The following is a 26,470-nucleotide window of genomic DNA, read 5'->3' as shown; positions in this document are numbered from 1 at the left end:
ATTCATTAGGAAATCCTGAAAAGCAATTTAAAACCCAGGTGGGCTGTGATTTTTTTTACAGACAGAAGAAATAAAGCAACAGCATTTATAAAATGTCTCCTCTTTTGTTCTCAGAGCTTCCTCACTCCATTGACTAGAGCAAAAGAGAAACACCTGCCTAAATTAGGTGCTCTGTTAAGATGTCTCAAGATGGTTGAGATGATCTTGGGCCTTATAACTTCTCATAATGACAGAATAGAGACATTCATTTCTTAGGCAGGTGGGTTTTTGGTGGGCTTGGTTGTTTGACAGTGGCTGTTCTGCTGTTTGCTGTGCTGCTCTCCTTGAAAAGGGCAATAGAGAAGTGGGATGCTGCTCAATAAGAAAATAAAGGTTTTGCTAAGGAAATAAAGGTTTCAATATGGAAATAAAGGTTTCTTTCTTTTCTGGCAGCAATCACAGGGAACCTGAAACATCTGGGAAGAATCTGATGCCAATTCCCCTGGCAGAACCTGTTAAATCTTTGAGGAAATCACTCCGCCAGTGCTGTCGTTCTGCCAAGGCAGACCCTTTGCTGCTCCCTGAAGCCCTCTGATCCCAGGGCTTGTGGTCAGTAGTGCTGAACACTAAGGACTTTCCTCTGATGGCTCTTTGGGGACACTTTGTGTTTGGAAGCAGAGAGCAAGGGATGAAGCATGAGAGCTGACCACCCTGCTCAGGCTGACCAGACTTTACACCTGCAGTCCTACAACACTGGGTACTAAAGAGGGGCTTTTTCTCAGAGTCCCAAAAAGGCTCATGTCAGTTGGTGGGCACATTCTCAGCCCAAAACACTGTTCTCCTACTCCTTTAGCCAAAGGTTCAGAGGAAAGGCTGCAGCATTGTGAGCTCTGACACCCAAATTAGGTGCTGGGGAAGCAGGAGGCTGGGAAAGGTTCATTCACAGAGTGAACAGCTGTGCAGGCTTAACAGTGATAAAAGAAGGTTATAATCTTCACTCCAATATGCAGCTGTCACCTAATTATTCAGTTCCTCAGGTGATGAAGCAGTTTAAGGTACTGGTATTTATATTTCTGAAGTACCAGAGGCCCCAACTAGAGCTGTACCACCACATGCCAAGATGAGTAAGGCCTTTCATATCACTCAGTGCTTCTCTCCTCCTGAGATGTGCTTGGTTATGAAATGACTGGGCTCACTTTATATGTCAACTTACATCTCCAGCAAATGGACAAAGAGATAATAAACGATTAATTAATGCTTTGAGAAATGAGTAATTAAATGCAACAGCTTTTTAAGAGTCCAACGGATAAGGACAAAATATGTAAGCCCAAGTGATAAAGCTTTCTCCTGATACAATTTATCTGCAGCACACTGCTCACATCTGCAAGAGGGCTTAGAACACTAGTAACTTCTTGTGCACCAGGAAAAAAGAGCCTTTCTGTGATAGAGGAGCACTTCTCCTGGGGATTAAGACCAAATCCTCTTTGTTTAGACATTTTAAATCCAGAAAAGCTGGAAGGTGCTTACTTTAATGTGTAGGAGATATGACTGTCAAGCAGAGCCCCAGCCTCTCATCCTTGCCTGGCATGGGGGAAAGTGTCAACATCTTCTTGCCCTGCTCTAAGCCACAATCAGGAGCTCTCCATCAGCTCCACCAGTATAATAGATTTTTTTTTTTAAAGATGGTACTGTCATTCTGTCTGCTACAAATGAGGATTTCTGCCAGTAACACAGCTGAAGCCACCAAGTAAAGCAGATCCTGCTGCAAGTATCCAAATCAGATTCCAAAAGGCCCCACCACTGCTCTGGCCAACTGCCCAGCAAAAATATTGCACTACTGGGAGTTGGTGGATTGTTTGGCATGGAATTGAACTTCAAACAGGCTACAGGTTAAAAAAAAAAAAAAAAAAAAAAAAAGTATTTATATTTAGTTTTGAAGGAGCAAACCTGCCTGGGTTTGGAACACAAATGAACCTGCAAGTTTTCTGAGCAAAAGTTGGATGTGAGTTGGTGACATTTTCTGGTGGAAAAGGCAATGTGAAGGGGAAAAAAAAATAAAAAAACTGGTAATGCACATGTTAAATGAACCAGTCAAGTGCAGACAATGGAAAAGCTGAAAAATTGATATGGAGGAAAGCATTTTGTGGTGGTAGCTATCTCTCACTGCAGTTCTTTATAACATCCCAGATAGGAAATTCATGGCCCTCAGAAGAAGTTTGTATCCTTGGGCTTTGGCCAGAGAGGGTTGGCTATAAGCTGAGAAATAAGCAAGACAACAAAATGGTGGTGGAAACAGCAAAGCAAAAGATAAATTAGTTAACTGGTGGAAGAGTAAAAAAACCACAAAATCTGCACACAAAGGAGGGCCTGGATGGAGAGACAGAGAGAATGTTTGTGCCACTGAGGACTCAGGGATGGCAGCTCCACTTCTTTCAGGCGAAACAAATTCAGGTGCCTCAGTCTTCACAAGTGAAACGGGTGGAAATAGAAGATTTGAGGCTTTAAGAGCCATTCCAGCTGCAGCACCATCATTTTCCAGAGGCTCGAGGAAGAGAGACACAATCTGTGGGTCTGCATTGCCATCTAACGGCAAGGCAGAGCTGGGAGCATTGGCTGGGGCCCAGCAATGGGCTGGAAGAGTGAAAAACAAGGAGGAGACGGCCAGCAGGGATAGTCCTGTGCTCTACATGCAAATCCTGAAAGGTCTCACTGACGAAGACCAGTCCAGAGAAAAGAAGGGCAGCCAAATTCTTCTCGTAGAGGCTGATTCCTTCTTTTCCAGGATCCTCTCCATTCTGTATTAGTCAGAAATACTAGCATGGATTCAGGGTGGCATTTGCTTTCTTCTGTTGTACCCTGTTCTTCTAATGCTGGCTTCCCAAGCAGGTGTGTGTTTCTGGTATCGAGGAATTCTGCCATCCTATTCAAAACAGTGTAAAATTAATCTTCTCAGGTGTTCAAAGATCCTGCTGGGAAATGCAAGTAACTGGGATTATTAAAGAAAAGAGGTAGATTTCCCTTGGATCGAGGCACAGGAAAAGCAGATCTACTATTTTCATCACACTCAGCCCAGTGTTCATCCCTGGTCAGTAATGGATACTTAATGAGAATGTATTTCAGGTTGGCACTGGCACACACACTGAAAAGGGTGGAGGGAGAACCCACAGAGCAAAAAATTCACTGAGATGTGAGGGTTTACACATCTTGTCATTTAAAAGGAAATTTCAGGAAGAGAGATAAGTTTGATGTTCACTCTAGTGTCACCTTTTCTACTGATCCACCATATTATATTATTTCTACAAGAGAAAATTTACAAGAGAGTGGATTGTTAGGAGTTACTTATTTTAGTAAAATTAAGGAAAATGGTAAAGGGTTGTCAAAAGCTTCTTTCTTTTGCTTTGAATTGCTTGAGCCTTGATACATGCAGCTTTGTATATGAGGGGAGCTCAATCAGTGTGGAAGAGAGGAAGAAGATCTTTTATGACCAAAGTTTGGAGCAGACAAGGAGCTGCAGGAGAAACTGGGGAATATAAAGTGTCTGTTTTTCACAGCTAGAGAAATGGGCCATGTTGTGTGTCTCAGCTAACTGCTGGGCCACAAAAAAAGGAGTAAGGATTGACAGCAGAGAAAATGTTGAGACCTGCCAGACTTCAGGCCACAGGTCTGACCACCCCCAGCCTGTTCAGATGCCTGCTGTGACAAGCTTCCCATGCAGCCTGCTGCCAAAGGAATGAGCACACTCTCCAACAATCCAACTTCATTTCCTTCTGGTATCCTCTCATATTTACACACCAACCTTGCCAAGCTTTGCTCAGCCCAAACAATTCCTCAGAAAGAAAAGGAAAAACAAAGGAACTCTTACAGCCTGTAAAGCACCTTCCTGCCTGCCTGAAACAAACAATCAGGAAAAAAAAAAAAAAAAAAAGAAAAAGAAATGGTTTAGAGTGCTCTTCTTTCTTGGTTGCTCACTGTTTCTCAAGCTAATGAAAACCAGAGGCTGTGGGACTGACAGGATTATCATCACTGAATTCTTCAGGTGCTTCTCTCCAGTTCGTGAAGCAGGGAAGGGAAGAAGGGCATGTACCTGGTTGAAGGGCTACAGAGGGTGACATGTTTCTTGATGTTCCTTTCTAAATGTGGCTCTGAGTCACGCAACAGCGTTGATTAGAAAAATTATCTTCCTCAGCTGAAGTAGAAAGGAAAAATAATTTTATTCGATGTTTGCTTCCCCAGCCCTGAATCCAAGCCTGCCCGAGGCTGTGGCAGGAAGGGGGCTGGTGAGCTGACTGGAAAACCACTTTTGCTTCTCTCTATCATAGAGATTATGATGAGGCTGTGAGGGCAGCCACAGGAACAGCTCAAAATGCACACCTAAGGGTACAAGCAGCTGTTGTCCCGAGGAGCAGCACGCACAGCCTCGCATCAGCCTCCATTCCACAAGTTCCTACATGTGCTGGGTCAAACGGGGCTAACACAGTCCTTCCCACTCCATTGCCCTCCCTTGTGTCTTCAAACTACACCCCAAAAGCTGCTCCTCTGAGTCAGAGAGCCTGTGGCACATCCAGCCTCGTGGCACGCTGAGCACGAGGTGGAACAGCTCTGACGGCAGGATGGCAGCGGCAGCATGGCTGAGGGAAGGAAGCCCTAAAAGAGCTGTTATAAATGAAAATTTGTCTAGCCAAATTTAAAATGAAAAAATAAAATATTTATTTGCAATCAAATTCTATCTAGCCAGCCACAAGGAAAGAACAGAGCCAAGCCTGGGGTCGGCCCTGGGTGTGCAACAAGGAGTCAGCCTCAGCACAGGTTTTCCTCTATGCCCACACACCTCCATCCTGGCACAGGCGGTTTTTATAGGGAAAATTCCGCCTGAGGCTAAGGTCTCGGCAGTCAGTCTTTTCTTCCATTCAGAGTCCATAGGTTAATAAGATTTTCTTTTTTGGTGATGAAGAACAATTCAGCATCCGGAGTTGTTGAATCTCTTGATGAAATTTACAGGAACCTGCATTTACATGTATCTGCCCGAAGATTTCTGTGACATCCATCTCGGGTCGTTCAGGCGATGATCAGTGCCTGGGTGTCCTGATTCTCTCCAGACATGGCCCATCTCCTGGTGTCCCTGTATCTGTCCAGACATGGCCCATCTCCTGGTCAAGACACATCCTTTTACTTGTAAATTTGGTTTAATATACACCAGGTTTTGAACAAGGGTTGGGGGGGGGGGGGGGGGGGGCTCCTAATACAAGCGTGTATACTCTAACAAATATTTAATATCACGTATAGCATACTAGAAATGGCGCGGATTATACCTATTACACATAACAGAGCCATAAAACACAGCCAGCTGCTTGGAACAGACAGCAGCAGTGTGAGCTGGACCACTCAGCCAGCTGAGGAAAATTATTAGAGATGTGTCTTGTCCCAAAGAAATCTGGTGGGGGTCCTGTGCTCACCCTGTGCTCACCTCACTCAGCCTCGCTCAGCTCCTTGTTTTCATCCCCAAACTCCTGCAGAGCCTCTGCTGACCTCCACCAGCAAACTCCCATGCCAGGAGGGCGAGGAGAAGTGCAAATTATTGTGATTAATGTGTTTTATTGGGCTGTAATATTTCTCAAGGATTGGAAACACTGATAACACAGTGCTTCACCCCTACACCTTAAACCCGCACCAGACTGAGGTCCTGTGTGATTTTACCTTCCACTGTTCAAATCACGGAATAGCTTAAAAGTCATTGGAATTAGACTTTAAAAAAATGCTCAGGAAAAAAAAGTCATTGGAATTAAATTAGAAAGACCGCCTTCCTAGAGAGACACCCGGAAAAATCACACTTAATTTCGTGAGGCGTTCAGAGGGATACAGGCGCATACCAAGTGCCAGCACTAGTTTCTACGCAAACACTGAACTTAGAGCTGTTAAAAATTCCGATTTTTTTTTTTTTAACATTAAAACAAATCAAACAGAGACGAAGAAGAAGAAAAAGAAGGGGTTAAAAGCACACAAATTAAGCAAACCCCCCCCGCCGCCGCTGGCGGTGCCCGGGCGGGGCCGCCCCCGCAGCCCGCCGGGAGCCGCCCCCGCAGCCCGCCGGGAGCCGCAGTCCGCGGCCGCCGCCATCTTGGCGCCGCCTCAGCGCCGCCCCTGAGGGCTCCCGGCAGCCATCTTGGGCTGCGGGGCGGGCTGGGGTTTGTAAAATTAATTCGTTTTGATTTAAACAGCTACGACAAAATCGTTGTCGCGTTTTAACCCCAGCTGGCTGCCGAGCACCGCGTAGCCACTCTCTTGCTCGCCCACGAGCGGAATCAAGAGAGAATCAGAAGGGTAAAAGCTGGAGAACTGCTGGGTTGGAAGGAAGGCAGTTTAATAGGGAAAACAAAAGCTGTGCGCACAAGCGAAGGAAAATCGGGAATTAATTCACTGTTTCCCGTGGGTGCTGCGCACTGCAGGAGAACAGGACCACATCCCATGGAATGGTGACATGGGAAGACAAATGCCATCACTCCAAAAGTCCCCCATTTGTTCCTCCTTCTCCCCATTTATATCCTGAGTGGGATGTCAGATGCTCTGCAATATCCTGGCTTTGTCCCCTCCCAGTCTCTCAGGCACCCCAGCTTGGTCCTGTAAGTGGCAGGAAAGGCCTTGGCTCTGTGCAAGCTCAGCAATAACAAAAGCATCACTATATTCTCAACCCTGTGTTCAGAACAAATCCAAAACACAGCCCCGTACCAGCCGCTGGGAAGGAAATGAACTCCATCACAGCCGCAGGCATTGGGCTGGTGTTGGCTTTGTGTCCGCTCTACCATCATGTTTAGCTCAATAAAGGTCAGATTTTTCCCCTAAAAGTCTCTTCCAAAGGCCTTTCAGTGCTGTGCCAGCCCAGCCCCAGAGGATGGGGAAGTTCTGGGGCTTGTGCCGAGTGTCCTGTGCCCTCATGGCGTGGACAGAGGGGCTGTGCAGGGAGCTCGGGCTGGGACGGGGCTGCAGGGAGCGGAGCACGGCAGAGCTGAGCAGGGAAAGGGCACCGAGTGGTCAACGGGACCTGGATCGGGGAAAGAACTGGGCAATGTGAAGGGTGGATATCAGGAAAAGGTTCTTCCCCCAGAGGGTGCTTGGGCACTGGAGGTATTGCCCAGGGGACAGCCCCAGGGGTACCAGAGCTCCAGGAGTGTTTGGGCAACGTTCTCAGGCACAGGGTGGAATTGTTAGGCTACCAGGAGTTGGATTTGATGACCCCCATGGGACCCATCTCAGTATATTCCATGGCTCTATGCAGGTGCCAGGGTAGCTAAGTCAGAAATGGCTCTGGAAGCTGCCTTGTATCAGAATATCAGAACATCAGAGCAGTCAGGACAAGGCTGTGTGGGGCTGGGAAGCTCAGCAAGAGCTTGTGAAGGGATGGAATGGTTTTGGGGACGTGTTTAATAGAGCTGCAAAAGGAAGCAGAGCTCATCCTGGGGCTGTTGGAGGCTCTGCTTGGTGTCCTCTGTCAGTGGAGAAATTCCTGCCCGCCCCAGAGCCTGCTCTTCCCTGACAGAGTGAAGGTGACTGCTTCATACAGCAGAAGGAGTAATTTATGGTGCTCATCAGACTGCAACTTCAAGTGTTGTTCAGTTCCCCAAGTATTTATTGAGGGAAATTTCAAGGACAGGCATTCAAACTCACTGAGTTTACCTTGAGCCTGAAGTTGACATCTAAATTTGAGCTCTGTTATGCGTTATACTATCACACATTATAGCTAGTTCCTTAACACCAGTGCTTATTTTTACAGTAAAAACCTCTGCTGTCTCATATCCTGCATATTTTTATAACTTAAATTTAGCTACCGCTTAAACATAGATTTTTTTTAAAAATTGAATTATTTATTTTATGTCTGGATTTATTTTGGAGTAACATAAAGAGATCCTTCCCTTCATTAGCTTCATGCCTTTATTCCAGGAAGGCAGGCCATCCCCAAGATCTGCTGGGTTGGTTAATTGCTGTGCACACACAAAGAGGAGCTAATCAGCTTTTCTTCAAGCATGTGTTCATATGTCAACACTCTTGCTTCTGTCAGAAGCTTAAAAATGGAAACAGTTTTCTCTTTAAGAAAACAGGACCCAAATAAGGAGATGGAGTGGTGAAGATTCCTCTAGTGAGTCTGTTCCAGCTCATTCCTTAGAAAGGCTGTGGATGGAGTACCAGAGAAGAGGCCAATAGATCTGGGTTTTGTCCAGGGGGCTCTGGGTTTAAAGCTCTCGAAAACCACTTGTAGCTCATTTTCCCCTGTGACTTGCCTGGGTACAACTTCTTTCTCTGCCCAAGCTGTTAAAAATCTAAAATTGTAGATTCTTTTAGCTGCGTGACAGATCCAGCCTGCCCTTGAGCAAAAATGGAAGCTATCAAGAAAAAGATGCAGATGTTGAAGTTAGACAAGGAGAATGCCATTGACAGAGCAGAGCAGGCTGAGACGGATAAGAAGGCAGCTGAGGACAAATGCAAGCAGGTAAGTGGAAATAAAATCACTGGCTGTGTGTGTGCTGTGGAAATAAGTGTGACAAAATACTGTGTGGCAATGTTCTGATTCAGAAAGCAAAATAATTGGAAGTCAGTTTTCTGTTAATCTTCTTTTGAAGTTTTTTGCCTTTTTGTTATGGTTCTAGCCAGGACTGGGCTGTAACTTCTCAGCCATCTCAGTCTTTCCAAAATTAACATCATCCACAGATTATTAACAGTACTTTGTCTAAGTTTTCTTAAATCTTACATAATTGTCCTAAATTTCTCATGCTTTGATTCCATGCAAGAGGCCTTTACATATTTAAAATCAAAGCTGTAAACCCTGACACCTGTAGGACTAGTGCTAATAGAGTCGGCTGTGTCTAAACATTAATTAAGCCTCTCCTTGAAATGAATTAATAAAGTTCTTGGTGCAGAGAGTGCCCCTTAGAGGTACCAGCTGAGACTCAACAGGAGATATATGCTCTTATTTTTTGTGTTAAGAATAATGGAAAATATCTTAATTTGAATGCTGTTCTTTTATCTGAATTCTAACAATAATGTTTTCGTATTCTTTTGCTTTTTAATGTCTTTATTCTGGGTGTCTGTCTCCTATTTGAGCTTTAATATTTCCAGAATGATCTTGAAATGTTAGCTGAGTACATTCAAGTTTTTATAGCACTTCTAGTAGAAGTGCCACATCTTTCCCATTCTTTAAATTTGGCTGCTTCTACATCTTCCACACTACTCTAATACGCTATAAGCATTCATCTGGCCTAATATTTCTTCTTCTTTAGAAAAAATAAATCTTTGATCTTACTCTCTTTTCTGAATTGTCTCAAAACTTTCAGCTTCTTTTTTAATGTGGGCACAGTACTCAAATAATTACTTTAATATTCATACACAAAGCCAACATCTGCTTCATGCTGCTCACTGTCCCTCTGTCAGAACATCCAAGCAAAGTTTGCAGTTCTCTCACACTGTCTGGTTATTCTCTGCAACACAACAGCATTCCAGAACAGCACACTACCAAAACTGTCTTTAAAACTCTTAGTGAAACTAAAATGAAGGAAGTGCACCAAAACACAAACTATTTTGATAGAGTAAATTTCTGTGAAGGTGGAGCTAAATGGGTAAATCACTGTCTCAACAGACTGAGCTGTTTTGTGTTGCAAATGAAAGGATGAAGCAGATGGGTTTGCAGGCCCGCCCTTATCAGCAGCAGGCCTTTGATAAGGTGAATTCTTCACCTTATCACTCATGCACAAGGGAGCATGAGACTGTCACTAAACACCCTCCCAGCAGGTTATAAATAGCACCATTCTAGTGAAAAATATGGATTTATATGGTATGGAGGATTCTGAGCTTCATCGTATGATGAAACCTATCATGTTGGGCCACAGAGAATAATCGAAGTTGGAAGGGACCTCTTGAGGTCCCACCTAGAGAAAAGCCAGCCCCGTTCCCTCCCACATCCACAGCATCTCATTTGGGCTGAAGTGTCCTGAAGCACACACAAAGATCATTAAGGAAGGACTGCTAATTTTTTTCAGCTGTACAGGAATTGAATAGTTTTCAAAAAAATCACCAGGCAATAGTGTTAGAAGAAACAGTAAAAGGACATAATTTAAAAACATCTAGAATTATGCTTCAGGGTGTCAAAAAAAAAAACCTAAGTGAAGTGAAAAAGGGCTTATACCAAGATCCTGTGCGTGTGGTGGCAGGCAGTGTTGCTCAAGGATGACATGTTTTTAATGATCCCTCCCTGGCAACTGCTACTAGTCATTCTCAGACTCCTATCACTAGCAGAACTTTGATCTGGTCTAATACTAATAGTAAAGACTGGTTTTACCATAGTAAACTAACTGATACTACATCAGTATGTTCACATTGTGGATTTTTTTCTCTTGAAAGGTAGAAGATGAGCTGGTGGCTCTGCAGAAGAAGCTGAAAGGAACTGAAGATGAGCTGGATAAATACTCAGAGGCTCTTAAAGATGCCCAGGAAAAACTGGAGCAGGCTGAGAAGAAAGCCACTGATGTATGTATCCATGGCTAACACTTGCTCTATTTGTATGCACTTCAGTGGCTGTAGGCATTTCTGCCGAGGCAGAAAGGCGGGGTTAGGGGATTTTAAGAGTGCAAGGTTTTAATCGCCTCTCCCCTCTGCTGGAGGGAGCGGGGCTGTTCTGCACCGAGACCATGGCACCCGCAGCTGCCCCCGGGAGCTCGATGGGTACCCTGAGGGGACCCCGGGGGACCTGCCGGGTGTTCTTTAGGAAAGGAGAAATTCCCTTTAATAGAACTAAACAACATGCTGCCTTTGGAAGGAAAATGGCACGGCAGCAGGGCTATGGATGCCCTTTGCCTTCATCCCCGCAACAGGGCTAAAGGCCAGTCCAGGCTCCCTGCCACGCCCGCCTCGTCGTGGCAGTGGCGTGAAAGCTCCACTTTGTGGGGCCGGGGAGCGCGGCTGCGGGGGCAGCATCCCCGAGGGCAGCATCCGCGGGGGCAAAATCCTCCCGGACAGCATCCCGCGGGGGCAGCATCCTCGGGGGGTCAAAATCCTCCGGGGGCATCATCCCGCGGAGGCAAAATCCTCTGGGGGCAAAATCCCGCGAGGACAAAATCCTCTGGGGGCAGCATCCCGCGGGGGCAAAATCCTCCCGGACAGCATCCCGCGGGGGCAAAATCCTCCCGGACAGCATCCCGCGGGGGCAGCATCCCCGGGGGCAAAATCCTCCCGGGGCAGAATTCCGCGGGAGCAGCATCCTCGGGGGTAGCATCCCGGGGGGCAGAATCCCGAAAGGGCAGCATCCCCGGGGGGGGGGGGAAATCCTCCCGGGGCATCATCCCGCGGGGGCAAAATCCTCTGGGGGCAAAATCCCACGGGGGCAGCATCTCGTGGGGGCAAAATCCTCTGGGGGCAGCATCCCGCGGGGGCAAAATCCTCCCGGACAGCATCCCCGGGGGGACAAAATCCCGCGGGGATAGCATCTCGTGGGGGCAAAATCCTCCGGGAAAAGTATCCCCGGGGGGCAGCATCCCGTGGGGGCAAAATCCTCTCGGGGCAAAATGCCGCGGGGTCAGCATCCCCGGGGGGCAGCATCCCGCGGGGGCAAAATCCTCCGGGGACAGCATCCCCGGGGGCAGCATCCCCGGGGGCAAAATCTTCCCGGGGCATCATCCCGCGGGGGTCAAAATCCTCTGGGGGCAAAATCCCGCGCGGGCAGCATCTCGTGGAGGAAAAATCCTCTGGGGGCAGCATCCCCGGGGTCAAATTGCCGCGGGGGCAGCATCCCCGGGGGCAGCATCCCCCGGGCCGGGCCGGGCCGGGCCGGGCCGTGCCGGGCGGGGCGGCCCGGGCGCTACGTCACCACCTCCACCTCCAGCCGCGTGACGTCAGCGGGCCATTGAAAGGCGCGGGCCCGCCACGTGCAGCAGCTCCGCGCCCAGCCCGTCCGCCGCGCCCATGGCCGCGCCGAGCTCCCTGGAAGCCGTCAAGAGGAAGATCCAGTGCCTGCAGCAACAGGCGGATGAGGCGGAGGACCGCGCGCAGGTCCTCCAGCGGGAGCTGGACCTGGAACGGGACCTGCGGGAGAAAGTGAGACCGCCCGGGCTGCCTGCTCGCCTCTCTCGGTCGCTCTCTCCCGGGCTGCTCCTTCCTTCCTGTCTCTGGCTCTCTCTCGCTGCGGCGCGCCCGGCTCTTCCCCGCTGCGGGAGGACGGCTTGGCCGCCGGCTGCCTCCATCCCCGGGCTGTCCCCGCGCTGCTCCGCTCCGCTCCGCACTCACCGCCCGCGGGCGCCGCCGCAGCGCCGCGCCCGCACCGGCCCGGCCCGCGGGAGCACCGGGCGCGGCGGCGGCTCGCCCGCCGCTTATCGCGCTTTGGGGCCCATCCTGCGGAAAAGGCGTTCGAGCACCCCTCGGCACTGGGGAGCGGTTGAGAGTTTAATAGGAAATGGCTGTTTAATTAGGCAAAAGCGCTGCATGACACGGAGCGGGGAGTTCCCGCCTCTCGGCGCCGCACCGCTGGCTTCAGCACAGCTGGGAAATGTCCGAACTGCTGAAAAATAACTTTCCGTCCTGGTTTTCACAGAGAAACGCGAATTCTCCGCTAGCGTGCGGCTCTCCCGGGGTTGGACAGCTGGTTTCACTTAGATTTGTGTGCGATCAGCCTTCCCGGCATCTTCCTGCTATTTTATCACATGTCAGCGAGTTAGTTTTACCGTATAAGGACTGCGGGCTGCTGCTGGGAGAGGTGGAGCCAGGCTCACCCCAGATTCCCAGTGGCCCCGACTCCATAACTTTGGAATCTTGCTGAATTAAAATGTGACTTAAAAGTGCCCTGTCTAGTGGAAGGAGTTGCTGCCACAGAACAGATGCCAGTTTTGTACATGATCGATGCCTTGCGTATAAATCGGGAAGTTAAACGCTGCACTGGTTTAAAACAGATTAAATGTTGGATAATTTCTGACTAGAGGAATCCTGGGTCAGCTTCCATTTGGATCAGCCGCTGAACTCCTTTCCAAGATGGCTCAGAAGTGAATGGAAACCACTTCCTCCAGCTTAGGAGTGGTCAGTGACCAAATTTGCTAAGCTGCAGCAAAACGCTTTTTTTTTTTCCAAAGTGTTTTAACATAAAGCATAAAACAGTTGCCCCTCCAGAGTCTGTATTCCACAAAAGTGTTTGGGAAAAAAAAAGTTAATCCTGTATATGGCAATCCTCCTTAGACTGGGGGACAATATAGTGCACAAGCCTGGCAGTTACTAAAGCAGGGCTCTATTTTCCTTCAAAAACAAGCAATTAAAGGAGTTGAATCTTAATAAACACATATTTATGGACACCAGTTTGTCCATGTTGTCTGTATCGCATTTCTCCCAGCAGTATCTTCCTTTTATTAACTAGTCTATTTCTTATACACATTAGTGGTGTTCCAATTACTGTGCAGTTTATTCAGCAATACACAAACAGATCTTATTACTGAGAAATGCGCCCTGCCTAATCCCTTATGTACCACAGGAAGCAAAGTTATATCAGCAAAAATCAGATATATTTTAAGAATATATCTGATTTTGTCCCAAAAAAGCCTGAGGTCAGTGTCTGTGCCCAGCTGACCACGTAGATTCTCCGGCAGCCAGGATGGATCAGGAGCTGGCTCCAGCTTCACAGCGAGCTGTGACAGGGCGCCACTGAAACCAAGGGCAGAGAAACCAACGGTGAAGGTTTTGGAACTAAGCCATCGTGGAAACAGTTCATTTTTTGAATTTGAATAGATGCAGCCCTGTGAAGTGCTCCAAAAATACCCCGATCCTTTTGCAATCATGTAGATTTCCTTTTTGTGTGGCAGGAATGATAAGTGCCATTAAAAAAAGAAAGGACAAGCACACACTCCATACCTTGACATTCCTGAAATGCCAGAGTTTAAGCAAACAAAAAAGCAGAGGCAGAAGGGCCCCTGAGCTGCCCTGCATGTCCCAGGGAGATGCTGCTGAAGTTGTAGGGAAACTGATTCACTGGGGGCATGTGCCAGCAGCAAGTGCCCTGTGTGACCCTGCTCTGGTTCCACGCAGGCTGAAGGGGAGGTGGCAGCTCTGAACAGACGCATCCAGCTCGTGGAAGAGGAGTTGGATCGTGCCCAGGAACGACTGGCCACAGCCCTGCAGAAACTGGAGGAGGCTGAGAAAGCAGCAGATGAGAGCGAGAGGTACGCTCCTTTTTTATTTTCTGTTGTGTGTCATTAAGTATCTGCATGTGCTACTGCAGGGCAGAGACTTGAAACTTTTTTACAAGCTTGATTGGGTAATTCTGTTAGCCTTGATGAACACGATGGGTCACTTTTAGGCTACAAATCTCAAATTCCACTTTGTGAAGTTGAGATACAAGTGCCAAAATACTTCTCAGTTAAACATGCTTTGATTTCTGCAGAGGAATGAAGGTTATTGAGAACAGAGCAATGAAAGATGAAGAGAAAATGGAAATTCAGGAAATGCAGTTGAAGGAGGCCAAGCACATTGCTGAAGAAGCCGACCGCAAGTATGAGGAGGTAAAAGGGAGAAGGAAATGGTGAAAGCTGTGGGAGAGCCATGAACAGTAACACTGCTCTTCAGTCTAGTCCCTCTGTTCAGTTGGCACTGGGCGATGCTTCAACCTTGCAACATTGCCAGCAAGGAGGAATTTTAATAGTGATTTGCACTCCTTAGGTACCTAATGCAAAAAATACTGCAAAATCTAACTAATTGGGGAGGGCTGTTACCTCTGTGGGTGCATGCTTTAACCTAATTTCCTTACTCCAGAGGAAGCAGGAACAGAGTACTTCTGAGTGCTTTCTGAAATCTGCAAGGAAGTTGTCCCAGGCTGTGGCAGGGGGTGGAACTAGATGATTTTTGAGGTCCCTCCCAACCCAGGCCGTGCTGTGATTTTGCAAATTGCACACTGGCCTGACAACTGGCTGTTGTCTTTTTACAGGTTGCCCGTAAACTGGTTATTTTGGAGGGTGAACTGGAAAGAGCTGAGGAGCGTGCAGAGGTGTCTGAAGTGTGAGTAACTTTCTAGAATATAGGAAATACCAACACTACATTTCAATAAAAATAATCTGGTAGGCAGGCATGTAGTTAGTACTTGCAGAAAAGTCTGTTTGCACACTGCATACCTGGTTTTCTTCTTTCACACTTAATTACTTCCTCCCTTGTATTTCTTAGACTCCTCCAAATCATAACAGGAACACCAGTAATTCATACTTCTATTTTCTCCTTCTAGTAAATGCAGTGACCTCGAAGAGGAGTTAAAGAACGTCACAAACAACCTGAAATCTTTGGAAGCTCAATCTGAAAAGGTTGGTTCTTTCAGTAAACTAAAGGATATGGGCAAAGCCTAAACTTGTAAATAGAATTCACAGAAATAAACCAGAAATAAAAAGCAGATGAGAGGTTTACCTGCCTGCCTGTGGATACCACTCCAAACAATCCTGAAGGTCTGCAGGAGAGCAGAAAAGCACGGAAATGGTGTTTGCAGCTGTTGTAAAAGGAAGAGTGCTTATAAATAGGTCACAGTTTCATAAACATTTATTATTGTTGCTACAATTTCCCTTAAAGAGTGTTTATTGTTTTCACAGTACTCGGAAAAAGAAGATAAATATGAAGAAGAAATCAAGATTCTCTCTGACAAGCTGAAAGAAGTAAGTTTGGCCACCCCCATGCTGGATGCATCTTAGGGCATAATCTTTCTAGGAGCATCCAGTGATGCTGTTTCAACTTTTTTAGGCTGAAACTCGTGCAGAATTTGCAGAGAGAACTGTTGCCAAACTGGAAAAGTCTATTGATGACCTGGAAGGTATGGAATGAGTCAAGTTTCTTTAAAGGTGGTCAGTTTAAAATCAGAAAACAAATTCTAGGAGTTGGGTGGTGGATGTAACGGGAAAGAACAGCAGCATTGGTCAGGCATATTGGTGGATGGGTGTGATGTGTCCACTGGGCACCTGCCCTGTGTGGTGGAAGTTCTCCTGAAAAAGGTTTTCTTCCATAAAGTTGGTAACAATGACCTGATTTTGGCCAACTAACAGATGGAGGGACTCAAGGGCTCACGATCCCCACCCTACTTAATCTGAAAACAATAATGAGATTACAAAAAGACAAAAAGTTCACATAGGTGAAACTTCTGACCAGGCAGCTTGGCGGGTGTTTTGCTTTCCTTCTGATACTCAACTACGCTTCTGTTTTCTTCTTTTGTTTTCCTCCCCAACTGCTTTGGCTGCTGTTGCTTTTGCCTGTCTCCGTTCTCCTCCTGTGGCCTCTTCTCTTGCCTGCATTTCTTGCTGCCTGTTCCTGCTGCCCTGGTGCTGACAGACGAGCTCTATGCTCAGAAGCTGAAGTACAAAGCCATCAGTGAGGAGCTGGACCATGCCCTCAACGACATGACCTCTTTGTGACCCGCCCCTGCGTGGGGACACGGCCTTCCGCTCACTGTGTTTTCTCAAGCTTTTCTTGCCTGTAATCCCTGTCACTCCTGTGCCACTTCCACCTCTGGGAACTGAGCTCAATAAAACATGATACCTCTACTTTTCATCTTGCAGGGTTTACTTCTGTGTAGATCACCTCAAATACAGTGGTGGCAACACCAAAAACACATTCAGCTGTATTGTTAATGTAGGCGAACCCAATGGGAAGAAATTACAATGTCTGACTCAATTTAGAAGGCTGAATGATTTCTTTATTATAACTATGTTAAAATACATTAATATGCTATATAAAAGCAGGATACTAAAACTCCATACTACTTTCTCTGACTCTAACTCTCTCACAACTCGTGACCCTCTCTGAGAGTGCAGCCCCAGGTGGGTTGGATTGGCCACCAGGCTCAAACAATCCTCACAGAATCCAACCAAGATCTCACCCCAGGTAAACAATTCTCCAAACACGTTCCAAATAGGAAAAACAAGGAGCAGAAATAGAAATTGTTTTCTCTTTCATTTCTCTCTGTGCACCTCTATGAAAAATCCTGAGAGGGAGAGAAATGTGCTCGCCACACAGCTGCTCGTGTGGGGTTGGGCAAGACATGGTCAGGATGGGGCAAACACTTGAATTTTGGTGTTCCCTTTAGTCAGTGAAAAGCTTTGAGTGCACTCAGTGTCTGCTCGTACTCCACCAGCCTGGTTAAAAACCTCTCACTCCAAGGAAAAGCCAGCAGGATGTGGCCTATAAATGACACAGTGACACATTAAAACACAGGTCTGACATGTTCCATGAGATGTGTCCAAAAAACTCCCTTAGGGATAGCAATTACAAAAAAAATGGCCCTGTTTTGATGATATAAAAGTGTCTTAAATATGAAGGTAAGTTACCCCAGGTTTTATTTAAAGCAAAAAGGCTAGAAAATAACATTATTTAAATCTTGTGCTTTTCTCCTTTCTCACCAGAAAAACTTGCTCAAGCCAAAGAGGAGAACCTGGGCTTGCACCAGACACTGGACCAGACACTAAACGAACTGAACTGTATATGAGTGGCTCAGCGCTGCCAGCAGGCGCCACCTGCCCCTGCCTCGCTCCTTCCCCTCTCTCTCTGTATCCCGGACAAGCCACTTAAGTTATGCCCGGCACAGCCGCACCGCGGGCCCCGGGCATCCCTGGGGGCCGGGGAGCCGCGCGGCCGTGCCGGGGCCGTGGCTGCTCTCACGGTTCCTCTGTCCTTTGGTGTAAGCCCCGGTGGGAGCTGCACCCGAGCGGCGCCGCCCCCGCTGCCGTTTCTTATTAAACAATTTCTCACAGTACCGCGGCTTCTTGAGGATTCTTGTACCGCTGGGGGTGTGACGTCACGGTGCGGGCAGGTACGGGATGACGTCATTGTGTTACCGCCGGGAAATGACGGGACACCGGAGGGGGGGGCCGATAGCCAATCGCAGCGCCGCTTACATCCGTCTCAGGTCCGCCAGCCAATGGCGGGCCGGCTCCGTGCGCTCTCCGCCGGGCTGGGCCAATGAGCGCGTGGCGGGCGGGGCCCACCAACATGGCGAAGACCTACGATTACCTGTTCAAGCTGCTGCTGATCGGCGACTCGGGCGTGGGCAAGACCTGCGCGCTCTTCCGCTTCTCCGAGGACGCCTTCAACGCCACCTTCATCTCCACCATCGGTGAGCGCCGCCCGGCCGCCATCCCCGCCGGGCCGCGTCCCGCTCGGGGCTCGGGCCGCGGGAGCCGCGGGCGGGCCCGGGGCTCGGGGCTCTCCGCCGGGCTCGGGGCTCTCCGCCGGGCTCGGGGCTCTCCGCCGGGCTCGCAGCCGTGGCGGGACACTCCAGACCGGGCCGGCGCCAGACCTCCCCGGAGCGGCCGGTGCCGGGAGGGAGCACTGAGGGACGCCACACCGAGCAGCGGGATTGAGGGCAAAGCCTTGGATTTGGCCGTTGGGCGGGAGCTGGGAGTAAAGAAATTGGTTTTCCTTTCAGGAATCGACTTTAAAATTAGAACGATAGAGCTCGATGGCAAGAGAATCAAGCTGCAGATCTGGTAAGGCTCCTGTGCTGCAGTCAGCGTCTGATCGCTGGGGCTGTGTGCTGTGCGTGGGGAGGTTCGGTTCGGTTCCTATGCGGTTGTGCTGCTCTGTGGTTTATGGTGTTTTAGAAGCCAAAAGGCAGCTCTGAAGAGTGCTTCAAATTAACTGAAGGCTTTTGTGGTGTTAACTGGAACTGAGCCCCGTGTTGTGTCTGTTGCAGGGACACAGCTGGGCAGGAGCGGTTCCGGACCATCACCACCGCCTACTACAGGGGAGCCATGGTAGGGGCAGCTCGGGGACAGGGGGGACAAACCCAGCTGGCTCTGACACAGAACACTCACAGCTCTGCTCCAAGTGCTGCTGGAGCTGTGCTGGGATGTTGGATAATACCATTTTCTTGACTTAGAGATGGGGTAACTGAGCGGTGTTTCAAAAACTTTCATTTCATTTCAGTCTCATGAGAAGGGTGAGACAATACAGATGTTATAATTCACACCATCACAATCAGAAGCCAACTATTTCCTCATTACAATGCACTATAAGTGTTTCTTGGCTTCCCAACTTTTTACCACACCGTGTTGTAGATACATTAAAACCAATCATCTAAAACTACCTCTCACAGGTCCCACTACAATATATTTTCTTTAATTCTATTTCTCCAAAGTATCTAGTCTTATTTACAAAACCATATTTTGAAACTTTTTTCTAGCTCAATTTCTCTCTCAACAATATTCTATTCTATAGTATTTCTAAGTCAGCATTTCTTATCTCAAAGTTTGCATTATGTGTGAGCTTTCTGTCAGGCCCTGAGAACTCTCTACGAATCCATTTCCCACACTGGGATGATCTGGGACTTTGGAAAGGCAGCTTCCTCCATGTTTCACTCTATAAATACATGTCCTGCACACCTTATCTCACTGCCATTAGCTGGGAACCAGTTATTAAAAATAGCCACTGTTGAGTTGCTCCTCTCTGCTGTGGATAAACCTTTAACTCCTGCTGAAACAGTCTTTCTTTACCTTTAGGGCATTATGCTAGTGTACGACATCACCAATGAAAAGTCTTTTGAAAATATTCGGAACTGGGTGAGGAATATTGAAGAGGTAATTTCTCTCTTTACTTATTACTGACTGTTAAAGGTGTCATTTCTTCCCATGAAAATAATTGCTTCAGAAGCATTACATTTTCTCATGTGCTGCAGGGAACTTGGAAGATAAGTGGGATGGAAATCAGTAAAAGCTTTTGGAATGCCTTGGCTGACAGTGCTTTGTTGTGAGGGCTGTAGCCCCTGTACTTCTGAGGGCACCTAATGTGACAATTTCCTACCACAACAATTGATCCAAGAATTGCCATGGTGCAGGTTACATCCTGGGAAGAAGGGTTGGGGGAGCCTGGAAATCTGGGGAAGATTCTCAGGACTGGCATCTCTGTGTTGGGTACTCAGTGGGTGCCTCACCTGTCTGACAATGTTTGTCTACAAAAGCCAAGCCTGAGTTTCTGGTCTGTGTTTGTCTCAGCACGCTTCTCCAGACGTTGAAAAAATGATCCTGGGGAACAAATGTGATGCAAATGACAAAAGACAAGTCTCTAGAGAGCAAGGGGAGAAGGTAAGTGCCGTGGCTTTGATGTATTTTGACTTAGGCTTTTCAGAGTCCAAAACCTGGCCTGCTGACTGTCTGCACGTGCCATGGTACCCCTGTGGTGTTCCTGAGTGCAGTGCCTGAGCATTCCCCAAGCTGCCATGGCAATGCTTTCCCCCACTGGCATCAACAGCAGAACCTGTGTTAAGTATTCTTATCAATTATCTAACAGATGCAAGGCAACCAGCAGGACTTCTCTAAAAGGATGCTAGAGTTGGACATGGATAAATGTCTGTTTTGGCTGAAAGCCACTGAGACAAGGTAGATGGGATTGTCTTTTCTGATGTCAGATGTTACTTAGGCGAGGCAGAGATTTTTTCTGCACTGTGGTTGTTACAAGACTGACAAGGTATCTATGCAAGAAACGAAAAAGAGCAACCTAAAAAGTGTGCAGAGTGTAAAAGAGCAGAGCAAAGACAGTGAGAACAGATGCCAACTGCAGTGGGATTTAGTTCCTAATTTTTGTTCTGCATGAGTAAATCCCCAACTCCACTGCTGGTGGCAGCAGGGACAGATGCTGTGCCCAGGACTGTGTTTGGAGCTGTTCCTGCAATTGTTCAATAATGTGCAATATGCTTTTGTTCAGCTTGCTGCAAGTTTCGGGATTAAATTCATGGAGACCAGTGCAAAAGCAAATATAAACATAGAGAATGTAAGTACTGCTGCCTTTCTCTTGTATTTCTTGTCCTCTTTGTGCAAACCAGCAGTGTGGGATGCAGAACTCCATGGTTGGGTTGTTGAGCACTTTCCTGCAGCAGAGACCCTGGCTGGGGGTGGCAGTGTGGCTTTGGGGCTCAGAAAGAAGGTTGTGGAGCTAGAGAAGGAGCATTGAAACCTGGAGCAGAGAGGAAAATACTGAGAGCTTAACGTTTCTTGTATAGTATATCAAAACTTGGGAAGGCAGCTTATTGCTATACAAAAGTGTTAGAAGACATTTTATACCCTGTAACACTGAACTGTTTGACTTGTCACAGGCATTTTTCACTCTTGCAAGAGATATCAAAGCAAAAATGGACAAGAAGTTGGTGAGTAACTTTGATTTGTCCATGCTGGATTTAAATTGGAAAAAAAAAGCAAATCAAAAGCCACATTGCAAGGACTGTTTCACAGTGTATAAAAAAATGTATCAGTCTCTTTCATGAAGGATCCCTGAAAGTTCTAGAAATGTATTTTTAGTTTGTCAAGCTGTGCTCTGACATTTGCTGTCTCTTCATTTCAGGAATTAGCTGTAATGGTTGATATTTTCTAAATAAAATTATCTGTTACTTGTTTTATCAAAAGTCAGGTGAGAGGTGGAGCAGTTTAATGATACTTCTCACTCTTGCAGTCTGAAAATCATATAAATTAGAGATAGAGGAGGCAGACATCATACTTCAGGGTAGAAACTTCAAACCCTTTAAGAATAGGTAAAGAATGAATGGGTTTGGATAATCTTTGCACGAATATCCTGAGCAACAATTGGGTTGTGTTTTTACAGCAAATAAATGCACAGTGATGCTGGATTGTTCCTTAAGGAATATGAAATGAAGCTAATGAAGGCTCTTTCTGCTCTTACTAATATTTCCACCTTCATGTGACCAGACAGTGGGATATTTTGGGTCTTGCTGATGATTCCTTGGCCTTTTAACAACATGCCCTGTAGCTTATTGGTTTTTAGTCTCAGCTGTCTTTGAGTTGATGGAAGCTGAGGCATAGGCACAGTGTGAGCTGGCTGAAGCCAAAAGCTGCAGATGCAGTTCTCCAGTTTTTGGTTGTGGCTGGTGTAAGACTCAGATAAATGAGTGAAGCCTCTTACTGATTGTGGGAAAGGCTCTTGAGTATCTCAGGCATGGTTAAGAGTGGCCAGATGAAGTATGGATGGAAGAATCTGTTAAGGATAAATAAGTAACTGGATATTCTTTCCATCTTCAGGAAGGCAATAGCCCTCAAGGCAGCAACCAGGGAGTCAAAATCACACAAGACCAGCAAAAGAAAAGCAGCTTTTTCCGATGTGTTCTTCTGTGAGGGACACAGCCTTAATCTGAGCTGGACTGTGCCTGTGCTAAGTGAGGTTTCCTCTTTCTGTGGACTTAGTGCTCCCAACATACCTTGTCACTCTGTGACCATCTGAATAAGAAATGGCTTATTTTGGTAATTGTCTGACTCTTCAATTTTGGAGATGAAACAAGTTTATTTTTGTCGGATTGCCACCGAGCATGTGTATTGTCTAGCAGAGGACGAGCTGAGCACATGTGACCTGGGATGCAGCACCGTTGCTTCAGTCTTCATTCGTATCTGTCACGTATCCAGTTTAGAAAGATGAAGTTGTGATCAAAATGAGAAACTTAAATGCCACTGTTAATGAAGTACAGGTGTGCATGCATAGTACTTGTGCATATCCATTGTGTAGCTCCACATGGAACAGTGGCATGAGACCATCCCAGAAATGCACCAAGGTGAACAGTGCAGGCTGATGCCTTCCCAGGAGGTACAAGGGAGCTTTCTGCAGCTCCACCTCTTTACTACTACAGAGAAACTCCTTCATCTGCCTGTCTCTTACTCAGCTGTGTTACTCTAGACAATCCACAAGTACAATTGAAGTTTTAAAAAAATTCTCCTTAAAGGAATCTATTTTTTTAAAAAAAGAATGTTGTACATAGAATGGGTCCTTACCATTGGTCATTAATCCACGTTAGACTTGACTGTGCTTAATTAAGTACTGGAGACATTCAGACACATCTAACAGGATCTGATGGTTACACTGAGTCCTGTACAGATGATCTGTCATCAGTTCTTGGAGAACCGGGGTCAGGCAGGGACACTTACACAAAATCTGTCACTTTGCAATGGATGGCTTTACCACTCTCCAGCTGGGAATGACTCCAGACCTATCATGACAGAGTAGGCAGTTTTAAATCATGACAAGGAAACGTATTGCACTGCTCCCAGTCGTGTGTTCCCAAGCACACTTGCTCACGTATGCAAATAAATGTTGCACATCAGAACACTTAGAAAAGAGACTCTCTTGGACTGAGCCTGGCCTTGCTGCTGGGTGTGGATCACTGCAGCCATCAGCCTGCTCACAGCCTGTGTCAGTGAGCAGCCTGTTACTATTCCCACAAACCCAGCCCAGTACATTCCCCTGTGTGGAAGGCCAGAGCCAAGTACATCTCCTCAGTGGGTGCTGCTCACAGGGCAGGGGCTGCAAGCCTGACTCTGATTAGACTGACAGGAGCCAGTAAGAGCATCACCCTCCAAGGCTGCTGCCCAGGGCTTGCAGTGATGGTGTACCTGCCCCAGTGAACACACCACCTGGGTCTTGCAGCTCGCTGGAATTGAAACATACTTTGTTTACATTGGCAACTGCACTTAAGGGTGAAATTAAAGTTGATTTTTGAAGTTGTGGAATTTACTCACCGGTTTTGTTCTCTTCAAGTTTGTGGTATTGAACTCTGGGCCTCAGAGTAGCGCTAATAAGTGTTGCTGTGGTTACACACAATTAAACTATAAATCTGCAGCATGCAATTGGGCCCAACAGGAATACTGCCTGTTCTAAAGTGGAGAAAGATTTCACTCTGTAAGTTGCTGGTTTATAGAAATGCATTTTAGGTGCATTTAGATTATCTCTGTCCTGATTAAAGCTTTCCTCTAACCATAACCTTATGATGGTTTGGTTGTTTACTTGTGGCTTTTTAGCATGAGGACTTGATGAACATGCCCTGTAGTGGATTTACACATAGATGTATTTGTAGGATAAAAACCATGTTAAGTTACTGAGGAGGCTGCTAGACAGAGTGTAGTTAACACAGACCTGTAGACTGGACAAGCAGCACCTCTTGTCTTGAGCTAAGGATGTTTTTAAAGAATTTGTGTGTGCTTCAAGAAATGTTTGAGGCACAACTGGGGTGGTGATAAGACAGGTTGAATTTCCTACATAACTCTGTAAAAATTTTCTTCTGGCTTAGTAATAACTGTGTATTGTCTTGCATCTGTATTGTGCTTTATACAGTCAGATGCTGAGCCAGATTTATTTTTCAGAGTGACTGGAAAAATTGGTGTTTATCTGACTTGATACCATGGGTCTGCCATGATGCTGGTTCTTGCCTGTGGACTGTATCAATAACTCATCCCAAGATGGGAAAGCAAACCATATTCATTTACAAGTGGGTAAAATGTGAAGGGTGGTATTGTGATTTTTCTCTCATTTTCAAAATCTGAAGTTACTCTTGAATACAGAATTCTTTGTATGTGAATACCTTCTGTTTAAACTTACACTGGTTGTTGCATGTGTTTATGTACCTAATTATAACATTATTTCCTTTGAAATGGTTGTGTTTATGAAAAACAACATTATTGCTTGATCTCAGGAAGTCTCATGCAGTTACTGTGACTACAGTCATCACTGTACTTGTGGGTAGGAAGGCTCTACACAGACATGAAATCTGTGTAAGCAACATGAAACCTAAAATGCAAGTGTAAGAGAGGAAAAGGTTAAAGACATTGCACTGCACGTGGGCTTAACTGTGTGTCACTAAACACAAGCATCAAATCGAGGAGAAATACAGTAGGTTTCCTTCACATCCTTCAATTACTGTGTTTATTAAGTATGAATGTAATGGAAAATGCAATTGTCAGAGAGGTACTCTGTAAATACATACATAATCTCTATGTGTCTAAGCTTTCTTCAACTAAGGAGGAAAAAATCAGAAATTGGGTACAAAACCTGTAAAACTGAGGAATTGAAGTAGGTCTGCAAAACTAACTGCTTACTACCACATTCTCAGTGTCTAAATACCACTAAAATGTCAGGTAATCGATTAACATTTGTTTTGTAGAGAAACAAACCCACTTTTGAGCATGTCCTCAAATTCCCTTTTTTTAGTATCATGGAATTCTGTGGTTGACCTTATTTTTGAGGCTGGTTGCAGTACATTGCACAGTCATCACTCCTTGGGGTGGAGACTGTCAGCCTGTCAATAAATGGTGGAGCTGCTGTTCTGTCACTGATTTCACACCTGTGTTATCTTTGTCCTGTGCTGACAGGCACAGCTCATGTTTCCTGACATCAGAACCTTATCCCAGCATCAGACTTCCAGCCTCAGATTTATAAATCCTATGGATTATTGTAAGTCTCTTTACTGCTGCTGAAAATTATTTTGTCTCTCCCTTCCTGTGAGATGCTGATCATCTCCCTGATGATTGCTAAGGGGTTATTGTGGTGGTGTGTTTGGCTGATGATCATGCTCAAAACTGCCATGATTTCTTGTTCTCTTGGACTTGCCAGGGGAATGCACAAAGAGCTTTGTGAGGACGTGCTCCTTTGTACTTGTAGAAGTTGTAGGGCTTGGGGAAGAATGATGACTAACTTGTGTCCTCATTTCTAGCCTAACTAAAGATCTATTCAAAGGACTGTGAATGGTAACTGCAGTCTGAGTGTTCCAGGCTGCCTTATTCCCGACCCATCCTTCCCTGATCCCTGGAGTTTCTGTGGTTAATAAAGGTAACTGGCTGGTTAACTGGTCTCTCCAGCCTTTCTGCAGGAATCACCTGCTCTACATTGAGTGTGAGTTGGGACTTAGGACTTCGTTTTGAAGGGAATTTAATGCATCCCAAAATTTGTAAAAAATAACTGTAAATTGTATTTTTCAAATGATCACTTTTGGCTGCCACCCTTCCCACATTACAAATGCTTTCTTAAACACTTCTCATTGATTTTCATGTTTGTATTAAAACAAAACTGTTTATTACAGTATGTCTGTTTTTACTCTCTTGTACAGGACCCTAAGCACTGCATAAATAAACTTCTTATGAAAAGAGAATTTTAATAACTTAAGTTTTCAGTCCTTTTCATCATTTGTGTGTAGGGACCCTGGTGGGTGTGGAAAATAGGGGATTTCTGAAAATGGAGAAGAGGGACAGGACCTGGGGTGGACTCTTGTTTCTAAACTATGCTGACTTTTTCATTGTACTTTTTCATCCTGTACTGTGGGAGAATACTTCAGGAATTGATTCATTGGACCATTTATTAAGACTATAAATAATCAGAGGAGTCATGGTTTTGTAACTAAAGGGATTTTTTTACTGGTTAAGGCATTTTTGGGTGAATTTTTAGAGGTTATAGTTTGATACAAGTTTCTTTACTTCCTGGTGGTATTTGAACTTTAAAAAAATACTTCCCTTCTGACTGTCCAGGCCAGGTTTGCTCTAGCTGAGGCTGGGGAGTAGACATTTTGCTAAATTACAGGGAAATCCTGATGAAGAGCTTAATGAATTGTTCCTTTTAAAGAGAGAAATGAAAGACAGTTCTCTGAGTGGTTCAGTTACCAGCAGTTGTCCTCTTTGCCCCTCTCAGCTTGTGCTCTCATGGCTGGTAATCTCAGGTGTAGTAACAGTTGCTGAAAGCACGCCCGTCCCTACAGTTG

At 46.2% G+C, this 26,470-nt stretch overlaps 2 protein-coding genes across 6 annotated transcripts; both read left to right on the top strand.

The window, feature by feature from the left end:
* Positions 1 to 7,919: 7,919 nt before the first annotated feature.
* On the top strand, positions 7,920 to 17,710 carry TPM4 (tropomyosin 4). 4 transcript variants are annotated; one of them, XM_021540080.2, is made up of 9 exons: positions 7,920 to 8,458; positions 10,363 to 10,488; positions 14,020 to 14,153; positions 14,375 to 14,492; positions 14,915 to 14,985; positions 15,206 to 15,281; positions 15,561 to 15,623; positions 15,709 to 15,778; positions 17,361 to 17,710. In XM_021540080.2, the coding sequence occupies exons 1-9, from the start codon at positions 8,345 to 8,347 to the stop codon at positions 17,441 to 17,443; spliced, it is 855 nt and encodes a 284-aa protein (XP_021395755.1). In that variant the 5' UTR covers positions 7,920 to 8,344; the 3' UTR covers positions 17,444 to 17,710. The 4 variants fall into 4 exon arrangements, with proteins under 4 accessions (XP_021395755.1, XP_021395756.1, XP_021395757.1 ...); XM_021540081.3 differs by lacking the exon at positions 17,361 to 17,710 and adding an exon at positions 16,291 to 16,502; XM_021540082.3 differs by lacking the exons at positions 7,920 to 8,458; positions 10,363 to 10,488 and adding an exon at positions 11,852 to 12,051.
* A 207-nt stretch (positions 17,711 to 17,917) lies between these two features.
* RAB8A (RAB8A, member RAS oncogene family) lies at positions 17,918 to 25,867 on the top strand. 2 transcript variants are annotated; one of them, XM_077788803.1, is made up of 8 exons: positions 17,918 to 18,070; positions 18,383 to 18,443; positions 18,650 to 18,710; positions 19,455 to 19,532; positions 19,947 to 20,036; positions 20,656 to 20,721; positions 21,044 to 21,094; positions 25,092 to 25,867. In XM_077788803.1, the coding sequence occupies exons 1-8, from the start codon at positions 17,947 to 17,949 to the stop codon at positions 25,194 to 25,196; spliced, it is 636 nt and encodes a 211-aa protein (XP_077644929.1). In that variant the 5' UTR covers positions 17,918 to 17,946; the 3' UTR covers positions 25,197 to 25,867. The 2 variants fall into 2 exon arrangements, with proteins under 2 accessions (XP_077644929.1, XP_021395760.1); XM_021540085.3 differs by lacking the exon at positions 25,092 to 25,867 and adding an exon at positions 21,981 to 24,716.
* Positions 25,868 to 26,470: the final 603 nt, after the last annotated feature.

This window comes from Lonchura striata, chromosome 28 (genome assembly GCF_046129695.1).
Source record: "Lonchura striata isolate bLonStr1 chromosome 28, bLonStr1.mat, whole genome shotgun sequence".
Classification (NCBI taxonomy): domain Eukaryota; kingdom Metazoa; phylum Chordata; class Aves; order Passeriformes; family Estrildidae; genus Lonchura; species Lonchura striata.
The sequence above is the reverse complement of the archived record's forward strand: the minus strand, read 5'-3'. Positions and strand labels throughout refer to the sequence as shown.

What these genes read in the sequence shown, in the direction of transcription:
- TPM4 (XM_021540080.2), top strand. Translation starts at nt 8,345, where the DNA reads ATGGAAGCTATCAAGAAAAAGATGCAGATGTTGAAGTTAGACAAGGAG. An exon ending in CGTGCAGAGGTGTCTGAAGT is followed by an intron (nt 14,986 to 15,205) that starts GTGAGTAACTTT and finishes TTCTCCTTCTAG; the next exon opens with TAAATGCAGTGACCTCGAAG. An exon ending in TGGAAGCTCAATCTGAAAAG is followed by an intron (nt 15,282 to 15,560) that starts GTTGGTTCTTTC and finishes TTGTTTTCACAG; the next exon opens with TACTCGGAAAAAGAAGATAA.
- RAB8A (XM_077788803.1), top strand. Translation starts at nt 17,947, where the DNA reads ATGGCGAAGACCTACGATTACCTGTTCAAGCTGCTGCTGATCGGCGAC. An exon ending in CACCTTCATCTCCACCATCG is followed by an intron (nt 18,071 to 18,382) that starts GTGAGCGCCGCC and finishes TTTTCCTTTCAG; the next exon opens with GAATCGACTTTAAAATTAGA. An exon ending in CAAAAATGGACAAGAAGTTG is followed by an intron (nt 21,095 to 25,091) that starts GTGAGTAACTTT and finishes CTGTGCTGACAG; the next exon opens with GCACAGCTCATGTTTCCTGA.